General features: G+C 39.1%; 1 protein-coding gene across 1 annotated transcript in view; it reads right to left on the bottom strand.

Annotated features, from left to right (window-relative positions):
• Positions 1-566: 566 nt before the first annotated feature.
• The window catches only part of LOC138026043 (uncharacterized), a 25,324-nt gene continuing 14,135 nt past the window's right edge, over positions 567-11,755 (bottom strand). The window contains exons 7-10 of the mRNA XM_068873226.1: positions 11,475-11,585; positions 9,405-9,576; positions 2,538-2,752; positions 567-1,929 (exon numbers count right to left, since the gene is read on the bottom strand). Coding sequence (XP_068729327.1) covers positions 1,480-1,929; positions 2,538-2,752; positions 9,405-9,576; positions 11,475-11,585 — 948 coding nt within the window. The 3' untranslated portion in view covers positions 567-1,479. The remainder of the gene's footprint in view (positions 1,930-2,537; positions 2,753-9,404; positions 9,577-11,474; positions 11,586-11,755) is intronic.

Here is an 11,755-nt window from a genome sequence, read left to right as displayed (position 1 = left end):
CTCAAACCGTTTTCCAGTAAGTCAAACAAGGAAAAAATTAGGTTTCACGGTTGTAGATCGTTAAAAATTGACTCGTTACCGCACTTTTTTTCATGAACTCACGTTGACCCTCCGTTAACTCACGAAACAGCTTCATCGAAACTCGTTTAATTTTGCAGGTAAGTATTTTCATTTTATATAGTGTCTTTTTGTACAATCAATGTTAAAAAGACTTCGACATTTTGTTAAATTTTTTTTTTGTTTGTTGACCAAATACTCGAGATTAACAGAATCCACTCCGAGTTGCCCGGGGTCACGAGAAGCTGAAGTCACAAGCTTCACTCCATTTTACGTGAATCCAAAGTGATGCTAAATCTCTCTATTGCCAATCAAAAAGTCCTCGTTGTATCTTAGCACAAGGTCACGTGTTTACAACAAGGAGACTGGGTTAGAGGATATCTTTTACTGACAGGCATTCTTTTGAAAAAGGAAGAGAGAGAGACTCGAACTTAATCATAGCTTTCCACAGCGAAGAAAGGTGATTTAAAGTAGGTTTCAGGAACAATTGTACTTCAAAAGATCATGACTATAAAAGAACGTTCTATTAGCTAAATTTCTCTGAGCATATAATCTCTATCTGCAAAAAAGCCAGCTAGAGAATTGGTGTTTTAATGAGACTACGCAATTTAATTCCTATGAAATCTAAGTTAATATTATTTAAAAGCGCGATATTACCATTTCTCACGTACTGTCACCTTGTGTGGCATTTCTGCAAAGCGAGCGACACTCGAAAGCTTGATAGATTACAAGAAAGAGGACTTAGGGCGGTTTTCAAGGACAATAATTCTAGTTATGAACAATTATTAGAGAAGGCAGATCTGCCTACTCTACTTAAACAGACGCTTACAGGATCTGTGCATCCTTATGTATAAAGTAAAGCATAAACTGTGCCCTGCTTACATAAATAACATCTTTAAAGAACCAAATAGTAATTACAATTTGAGGCAAGCAGATTTCTCTATACCCAGGTGAGACAATCACCTACGGCAAGCACTCTATTAGATATCTTGGGCCTAGGCTATGGATAAAACTACCCAAGAGTATCAGGGACGTTACAACCCTAATGTTCAAAGGCAAGATACGCCAACTTAATATAAGTGAACTTTTAGATGATGGTTGCGCAGGCTGTAGCCTCTGTTCATTTTGATTTCTGTATATTTTCACCATTAATCCTGAAACTAGATAACTGTTGATATTTTACCTATTATTGTATATAGTTTTTATCTTGTAAATTCTTCCCCTAATTGGTGTCCCCAAATTAGTAAGGGATTTCGTTTCCCTGGCTAGATGACTTTTGACACTCTTAATAAAGTTTCTACTACTACTTGAATTGATACTTTTTTCGAAGATTCGAAAAAGAATATTGTTATGGGTACATCAATTAAAAGAAATAAACAATTGTATCAAGATAATTCTTTGTTGTATCATTTTCTATTAAAGCTACGTCCTCTGCTTCAACTTGTCCAACACAGCATCAAGTTTCTCTTCTAAGCTTCTCTTTACTTCGGAGAGATCAGATTTTAGATTAGCAAGTTCGTGAAAGTTTGAATCTCCCCGATCGTTTTCAACATCACATGTGAGGTCCTGGTGACGTAGCCCGTTTTTTAAAACCACCACCTGTTGACGAATATCTTTCAAATCAGATTTCACACTGGCAAGATCAGAAAATAACTTTGTAAATTCTGATTCGAGTTCACATTTCACGTCTTGCATTTGAAAGTCTTCGTGGGCATTAGCAAGATCAGATTTGATTTCGTGTCGAACAACATCCTCCTTTGTATTTATCAAGTGTTTACAAACATCAGCAAGTTCAGATTTGACCTCTGAAAGATCTGACTTTAATTCTTGCAGTTGTAACTGTTGATAATCAATATCCTCATTCGAAGACATCTGAAAAATAAACAGTAATTTCTCAAGTTTTTGACTAAGGCTAGGCCATAGTTTTATTTCTTCAGAATTGTCGCTGTAAAGGTGTATTATCACGCTGTACAGGTGTATTTAAACACGTTTAAACAGGAGAAAATGTCGGTTACCAAACCTCAAGAGAAACCTAACCATTTTAAAATCAAGCACTAGACTTACCCACGACTCAGCAATGATTTTATATATACTAATTAGTGTTGGCAGAAGCTCATGACGAGAGAGGAGAGAAAAACGCTCGTCCCAGACCTATCCCACGCACTAACAAGAAGGCCGGCAATAAATGCTCTATCTTTCGCGATAACATAGCTGGAAAATACACCATCTGGCACCGGCAAGAAGGGTAAGACTGGGTGGTTCTTTAATTGTTTCTTTCTGTTCATGCCTTAAATATGTCTTTTCAATCACAATTTCCGGGCTTGGTTGTAATGTGCAGCACGGTGCTACAAGCAGACCACCTCTCAAATTCGGTCGTGTTTCCTATCAATCTAAGTCGCACGTTGTAGAATGCGGAATTGGCCTGCTTAAAGCTTTCTTCAATATTTAAAATAAAATCGCTTATCCCTTTTGATCTTTACCTTCGTCAAGACGCTATTTTCGTAGTAAAACCCAATTTGGGGATAGAGTAACTTATGCGGATTGTATTCAATGAATGTCTGGCCCTTTTCTGTCATGATGCGGCTCCCATTCACAGTGAACACAACCGGAACGTGGACTTTTCCTTCTTTCTCCTGCTGATCCTCAAACATCACTGTACACCGTATAACGTCACCTCGACGAGTTGCAGCAGGACCTACCAACAAGTTAACAAGAACGAGGTAAAAATTATGAGAAACCTAAAAATTACCTTTGTAACAAATGGCTATTGAATTATCAATGACACCAATTTGGGCACCCGATCAATGGCGCCGCATAACGTCACCTCGACAAGTTGCAGCAGGACCTACCAACGAGTTACAAAAAGCACCCCAAAATATGGTAAAAATAACGAGAAACCCTAAAACTGGTATTTTTTCAACGAATGGATACGCAATTATCAACGACATCCATATGGGCTAACGCACTCACTCATTCGCTTACACAAACACACTCCTTTAAGCCCTTTAATCGAATTTCCTCTTAGATTATAGGACCTCCAACAAACTTTGAACACCTAGAGAAACGTTACACAAAGTTACCGCCATTTAAAACTATCTGGACACTAAACAAAACCTACTGTCAAGTTATTGCGAGTCATTGCACCAGGGTTCGCACACTTTTTCTCACCAAAAATTCAAGGACTTTTCAAGGACTTTCAAGGGCCAAATTTTGAAATTTCAAGGACCTCTTTTATATTTACGTCGATGAATTTACCCGTAGAAATGGTCTGACAGTACAATTCTTCCTCATTTTCCGTAAGGTACATGCGTGAAAATAATGCAAAGGCACTGGTAACCATTCTCGACCCCACAGCTCGTCGCGTTTGTATGACATGACTTGAGTGGCTGAATATTTTCACTGAAGTTTTCAATGCACCCTTTATGAGACCCTCTACCCTATCAGCCTCATTTCTGGGTTGCCAGTCAGGCAATCCCAGTCGAAAAGTGGCTGGGATTCGTTCATTTTATTTTTTTTAGTTTTTTTTTTCCGTGTTGGTAAAAGTCTTTCCTGTCACTCCCCTGGTAAGTGGTGTATTTGTGCATAGAGCCTTCTGCGCGTATTTTCGTAGGATCGAGAGGATAGTGGAAATGCGTAGATTTCTCTGGTGGACACCGTAGAATCATCAACTTAACCTGCAATGGCGTCGAAAGTCATGTAACGCGAATGGCGTTTTAGTGGATCCTTAAACAAAATATACCCTTATGGAGCTCAATAATGGAAAGTCAGTTGGATAAACTAGGGGGAAGAGGGGGTTGATTTTGAAAAAAAAATTCCAGCAAGCCCTTGTTGGAAAAAAAAATTGCATGCAGCACAAATGAAATAGAAAAAAAAATTCTTGCACTGCTGCAAGCAAGAAAAAAAAAATGTTGCAAAGCTATTTCATCATTCCTGGGGGGCTTTACAAAATCCCAGCAAAACTGGAACCATTCCGGATAATCTGCAAGCCAGCGAGCCACTCTGGTTAGCATATTAAAATAACACATTGATTGGCCTAATTAACACTCTGGTTAGCCTAAACGTCACACCGGTTGGCCTACAGTTAGCTTAGGTAGCTTGCGGTTTGCCCTTATAATGGGATAAGGGATTTCTTGCTTGCTCGGTTCACATGGCTCCAAGTCATAGGAGTCATGCAAGCCATTACGGTTAGCCTAAGTTACACATTGGCTAGCCTAGTTAGAACTGCAGTTAGCCTACAGTTCCTTAGGTAGCTTGCGGTTATTGGGATCAGGGATTTCTGGCTTGCTGGCTCGCACTGTATCCAAACTCGTTAGCTTATCACAAGCAGTAATCGAGGTAAATTTTTCTATTTGAAGAATCAAGTTTTAGTAGACAAAGAAAAATAATTTGTTCCTTTTTAATCTTTTCAACTGAAGCATTTTCATGTAATTACGTTCTATTGAATATTGTTATTAGGTAGAACTAAATGATTCTAAAGGATGACATTCCGAAAACATGTAGCTATACAAGAATGATTTTGTATAGCTTACAACATTTTAAGGCTTTGCAGCTCCACATTAGAACTATTACTGCAATAACCACAATGTAAATGTAAATACATTCTGTAAATGTAAACACATTTTTTTGAGGAAAAAAAAAATCCTGCAGAGAAATGAGGAGAGGAAAAAATATCCTGCAGAGCATTTAGGAGGGAAAAAATAACCTGCCCACCAGGTTGCTAGGAAAAAAAAAACTTGCTGACCAGAAATCACCCACAAATTGTGACGCCGATGAATAATAAACTAGCTGCTATTTCCAAAATAATGGAATTACCTGGTGATAAATAACCTCGTCTTGGAGAGTAAATTTTTGACTTTGCAGAAACAATGGTCAACCTCAAGAGTTGGGCGATTGTGATCTTTGCTTTGAATTTGCTCATTTATTGTCAAACTTTATAACACTTGCCAGAAAAAGAAACTTACGAAAACCCGGTATCTTGCCATCATTTGACACAGATGCTTCACTGTTTGGCGAGTAAACATGCCGCGGGAACATCACAGCGCCCGTCGATGTCACTTTCGATTCATGCTAACAAAATCTGTACCTTGCTGAGTTCGCATTTGTTCGCGTTAATAGTATTTTTGGTCCAATGCTTCTGTTTTACGAAGGGGTATATGTTTTAGGTCACATAAGGAAAAAAAGATTTAATGCAACGGGTGCTTTGAAAATTTATTCTAAGGAAAAATTAATAGTCTGAGTAAATTACTCTACTCTAATTACCCTCCTCCCCCCCCCCCCCCCCAAAAAAAAAAAAAAATCTGTCTGTCACCGGTGTTCGTGTATTATTCCTGATATAACTGAGAGTATTTACGACATTTTTTACCTGACTGTTTTATATTGGGGTATCAAAACAATTTGTCCCCGATTTTGAAAAACATTGGTAGGCCTAAACTCCTGAAACAATCACAGTTTCAATAATTACTGTGCAACTCAAATATATGTTCACTGGATCAGTGCAACTATCACATAACCAGATCGACAGAAGTAATGAACATTAAATAATGAACAATAAACAAGAGTTCCAGCAGGAGATTTATTAGTTTTTCGTTAAGCGATTCACATCCACGACCTACAGTAGTATATTTGTAAGTTTCAAGGAGTCTCGGGAGAGCAATTAAATCAAAATTTGATATTTTCCTGCGCCAACATCATGCAGCTGTTCAGTTGGGTTTCAGACACGAAATTCCATACTTTCGTATGTCATCCATCTGATCTTCCACGATTGGGACTTACGATAAGAAGGACTGATTTACAATTAACATCGGACTCGGATCGAAGAAAATCGCAAACATATTAAAGGAACAACCATGTAGCAAACAGACTTTTCAAATCCTGTATGGTGTTCCATCTCCGCCAAAAATCAACTTTGCAAAGCAACATTCAACTTTATCATACAACTTTCAACTTCACTTTTCGACAACCAACTGTAACAAATACAGCATTCAACTTCACTTGATAACTTTCATTTTCAACGTATGAAACATTCAACTTTATCATACATCTTTCAACTTTACATGTCAACAGTCGACAGCAGAGCATACAACATTGAACTTCACACTTTAAATTGTAACAGTAACTACTCATGAATGGACGCAGCATTGAACATTTGAGTTCACAACTGAACATCGATCATGAGAGAGACTTTATTTATTTATGAGGGTAACACGTGACAGTAACTAACATTACTGATGAACTTGTGATCATGAGATTACAATTTATCAATCGGGTTGACAATCCGAAATTTTCGTTTAACAACCCAGTCGTTCTTTGCAATATGGCGTTCAATGATATTGCACCCTTTGTGAGTGTTCTCTCCAATGTCGATCCTTGTATCCTGCAATCTTGAATGTTGAGTTCTCTGAAATCGAGACCAAATCCGCCAAAAAATTATGGGATGTCGGTCGGTGATATGACGTCCGCGAAAATTCCCTGTAGTCTCGCGCCATTCATTTCCACGTGCTTTTGTTCTTCGCAATCTCATAAATATTGATCTTCCAAGACTCATGGAAGCCAATAATAGGCAATTAAATAATTTGCGAGATACCCTTCTTCAGGTGGCAGATAGACGACGTTACCAGTCACACTAAGATCAAATGAGGCCATTCTTCTTTCCACTGTTCTCTTACCAACGCCAAGAATAGCACTTATTTCCTGTATTTTGAAGCCTTGCTCCAAGAGAAGCGAAAGTTGTTCCCTTGAGATCTCAAAGGCGGGTCTTCCACGTCGTCCATTCGGGGTAGAGGTGGGATGGTATTCAGATCTTGATAAATTAAGGGACTGTGATCTCTCAATGATGTTGGCACTTTCATGAAGAATTCCTACAGTATCTACGATCTCCTGGTCAATGTCGAGGTTCACTAGCATTCTATGCAAAACATCAAGCCTTATAACCACTGTTACAACATCGAATCTGTCAGCCTCTTCACTTAACCTATCTAATCTTGTTACCAAATCATTCACCATTTGTATAGCACTCGATAAATCCGCCTTCTTCAGTGCAAACCAAATCGAGGCTCTACATCGCCGACCGACATCCAATAATTTTTGGCGGAATCAGAGAGCTCAACATTCAAGATTGCAGGATGAAAGGGTCGACATTGAGGGAACGCAAAGAAAGCGTAGAATATAATTGAACATTATATTGCGAAGAACGACCGGGTTGTTAAAAGAAAATTTCGGATTGTCGACTAATAAATTGTAATCTCATGATTGATGTTCGGTTGTGAACTCAAAAGTTGAAAGTTGTATGATGAAGTTGCATGTTTCATACGTTGAAAATGAAAGCTATCAACTGAAGTTGAATGATCTATTTGTTAAAGCTGGTTGTCGAAAAGTGAAGTTGAAAGTTGTTTGATACATTCGACTGTTGACATGTAAAGTTGAAAGTTGTATGATAAAGTTGAATGTTTTATACGTTGAAAATGAAAGTTATCAAGTGAAGTTGAATGTTGTATTCGTTACAGTTGGTTGTCGAAAAGTGAAGTTGAAAGTTGTTTGATAAAGTTGAATGTTGCTTTGCAAAGTTGATTTTTGGCGGAGATGGAACACCATAATCCTGTTGCAGGTTTAACAAAACCATCATTACCGGTAACGACTACAGTAAGGGGCCCAGTTCTCGGTCACTTTTTGTTCAACGTTTATTTTTAGCGCCGCAAATGAATCTGAATAAAAAGCAATTGCTTCCAAAGGTAGCTTTATTCCTTGTCTTTCGTCCTGTCGAGTTTTGAGTTTACAGCTACTATATACTGTGAGTAAATCGAGGTGACACGAAGGTAGGTGAATTGGATTTCCACGAAAACGTCTTTGTTTACGGCTACTCGAATTACATGGTCTAATTCAAGTTTGTATTTTATCCGTATAGGAGGCCCAAATGAGCCAATTCTTGGCATAATGAACGTAGAGTGATAAAGCTTTCTGTTAAATATAAACTTTTGCTGGCCTATTTTATTCTTTTACCTAAATTCACCCCTCAATATTTCCTTAGTATTTCTGCGTATTTGCCTATTCTCGGCCACCCTGCTGGCCGTAGACAACACTAAAAAGTGCTCATAGTTTTGTATGGAGTTTTCTTGTCAAATCATTTGTAAAAGTAAAGCTGTAATGGGGTGGTATGTTCCGACAGTAGCTATAAATTAAAATTATGAGTTCTGACTTACCGGACCCCGTTTTGAAATACCCAACTCTTTTTTAGCCTCGCTTGCCAGTGTATTTACGAGAAAAACTAGGTGTGCCAAAAACGTCCTTTTCTAACATGAAACAAAGCTCTTTAAGGATACTTTGTGGTCGAAATATCAAACACAAGCCTTATTAGTGACTTAGCAGCAAAAATTGGTGATAAAGCGTTGTTTATTCGGAGGAATCGAGCGCGCTCTTTTGTGGCCGAGAACTGGGCCGGCTGGCCGATAACTGGGCCCACGAACGAAGCCTCCATTTTCGTTATTACTCGGGAGAAAACAGCGTTGAGCAGTCGATAGCTTTACATGTGTAAACTGAATGCTGAAGCTAGTTGTCTTTGAAATTTCAAGTCCTTACGGCTATTCCAAGGTAAGAAATACAAGTTTACGTTTTTCGTGGCCGAGAACTGGGCCCCATACTGTACATGGATAGCTTGCAGTTGTTCCGCCTTAGGCACAAAGATAAAGTGGCATTTCTTAAACGCGAAATCAATTGCCTCCAGAAACACTCGGAATAAACTACGCACAAATAAGGAATCTTCCGAGCATGCGCCTGCAAGTAATACTCTCTTTTCCCGCCAGGGTTCCAGGCCCATTTTCAGGGCAGGGTAAGAGGGAGTCCCGGAACAGGACTAGCACTCAGTCTGTTAGAGCTACATCTTACGCAAGGACAACTTGAATCTCCTCGAAGACAACACACAGCTCAGTTGACATTATGGAATAAATCGCTGTGTTACTTCACTACCACACGTAAGCAATGCTTGTCTATTTTTTTTCTAAAGAGGACAGGAATTTCTTCTTTCTGACAAATGATTTATTAATAGGCCGGTAGCCAGGAAAGGATCTGTTTCGTCGTACGAACGTGTGAGGACCTGTGAGCCAAAGGGCCTCTGCTGGTATGACTTCTGGGTGACCCCTTAAATGGTCTTAACGACCCCCCAACTTGAAAAAATTGCCTGGAATACTACACGTACCACAGGCAACCCAGTGTACCCTCACGGAGGGTCTAGTTTTGAGTTTAAAAAGTACAACAATTTGTTTGGGTTAATGACCACAAAATGACAACATCATCTTTTTTTCGCTATTTAAGCACGAGGTCCTAGGTAAAGAGATAAACAACATGGACCTCCATACCTCTAGTCTGCATTTTAGTCAAAGTGCCATCCTCGTCAGTTGTCCAGATTGTTCTTTCGCCCGTGTGGAATCCCACAGTTCCTTGTGTCTTTCCTGGTAGCGAATGCATGTAATCGTCAAAGACGATTCCCAATGCAAACCACTTTGTTACTCCATTTTCCAATATCATTACCTGAACCAACAGATCGAAGATAAGTTTTGATTCTCTGTGAAAGAAGTGCATTCTGAAAAAGTGCTTCAACAACATCAATACTGATTAGATTTTAAGGGAACCTTACCTCTCACAACAATTGTTCAAATTTTTTCCCCCCCAAAAAAGTATTACGAAAATAGTGTTTTCACTCACGTGATCAGTGACCTTGTTTTCCCACCGAAACAAAAGAAAACGTTTCCACAGAGCTCAATAGAAGATCGTATTCTCAGTATTGAACTGGAACTAGCTTGCAACGGAGGCTAAGGCAGGGGAATATATTTTAAAACGTATTTGCATTTGAAAAGATGTCCCCGCATTAACCTCCATTGCAAGCTAGTTCTAGTCCAATACTGAGAATACGAATATGGTCTGTTCCCGGGGGATTAGTTGGGACAGCAACATGGCCGCCGTGACATCACGTCAAAACACTCTTAAACTTTAGAATGGTTTATTTCCTGTGCGTAGCTATCTTAAATAATTATGACGTTTGACAGTTGCTCTATTGTTTGGACACCAATATCTTTGTATAATAGCAATAGGGCAATCATAACACGCCACTTGATCATTCAAGATGGCGGCGCCCGGAAAATTTCAAATAAAATAAACCGTTTTATAAAACTTATTTATTTCGGATAAAAACGTTTTCTTGCAAAGTTTTAAACAAATTTGACTGTAGAGGTTATTTTCTTTGATTGAAAGTTATTATTTTGTTGGAGCTAAAGTTGCCTTTAAAGGGGCAGTGTCACGCTATTTCAGTCAAACTTCAAAACACCAATAGACGTCCTTGTTTTGTTACCAATGACCATTGAAGTGCACTTAAGCTATTCTTTTTTGTTTGCAGCCAAGGATGGAGAAGATGGAAGAAAGACACCAAAAATTAAATACGAATAGTTCTTTGTGCCAAAAAATTAATTCATATCTTGTCAGTGGGTTGTCAGGAATGTTGTACGTGTGAGTTAGAGTACTAATTTAGATTTTTACCCATTTTGACCTAAAAAACACGAAATTAAACAAGACACTGCCCCTTTAAGGCGGAAGCTCGAAGTGCGCTCTGCTTTCAAGATAGTTCATGGAACTACAGTTAATCTTAAAGTAACAATTTAAATGAAACATAGCATGATCGCTTGAAAATCCTAAACTGTCAGAAGGCAAGGAGTCGACCCTTTAGGCCCCGTCCACACGTAACTGGATTCGTTCTAGTATCCAGGTCTCCTCTGAGACTATGGTCAACAAAACATGCGCGTGTCCACACGATTCCGATTTCTTTGCGCATTCAAAAATTTTTACTCTGGAGAGCGCATTCAAAGAATTGCGGATTCGCCCGATTGGTGTGGAAGGAAGGCAAGCCCACAAAGAAAACTGAAGTTGCCGATTAAAAAAATATCCGGAGGGGGGGGGGGGGGGGGGCGAGGGGGTGTGGAAAGGGTCTTAGAGGAGACAGATTCTGATTCAACGCCAATTAAATCCCAAATTTCCACGACAGTTAAAACCTGGCTACATCATGAACTGGAGAAATAAGTACAAAAGGACCCCTCTCTTATTGATTCTCCACGCAGTTTCACTTTTGCAATTGTTTTAATCCACGACCACCATTTTAGAAATTCTTTCACACTACTAGATTTAAACTCTGCCTAAAAAGGCCGTTTACACGACAGAAAAATTTGATTCCGGACCCATCGAAAAAGCGGTACGGACCCATAACTTTTGTAAAGAAACACTGGAGTTTCTACAGGATCATAGGCGCCTATGGCCCTGTAGAAACTCCAGCATTCCTTTGCAAACGTTATGGGTCCGTACCGCTTTTTTTTTTTTCTGTCGTGTAAACGGCCTTTGAATTGCAAGGATTCTATGTCGCGAACGCTACATCCACAACTCACCTCAAAATGGGGAAATCTGCGAGAAAACGCTGTCCGGTATCTGGCATTTCCATAATTTGTCGATAGCAAAAGAAAACCCTCCACAGCAATGTGTCTACTGGTCTCCCACGCCTAAAAATCAACTTCAATGGCTATTTCACAGATAATTTACGTGCAAAATGAGGAAGAGAGCATGTAAAAATCCGAAGATAAATGTTTTCCTACCGGCCATGGGAGAGCATTCGGATTAATTAGGAATCGTCTTCATTCGCAGGAAGAGGTAAGTACTATTTTAATATTTA

The sequence above is a fragment of the Montipora capricornis genome, chromosome 12 (assembly GCF_036669925.1).
Source record: "Montipora capricornis isolate CH-2021 chromosome 12, ASM3666992v2, whole genome shotgun sequence".
NCBI classification, from domain to species: domain Eukaryota; kingdom Metazoa; phylum Cnidaria; class Anthozoa; order Scleractinia; family Acroporidae; genus Montipora; species Montipora capricornis.
The sequence above is the reverse complement of the archived record's forward strand: the minus strand, read 5'-3'. Positions and strand labels throughout refer to the sequence as shown.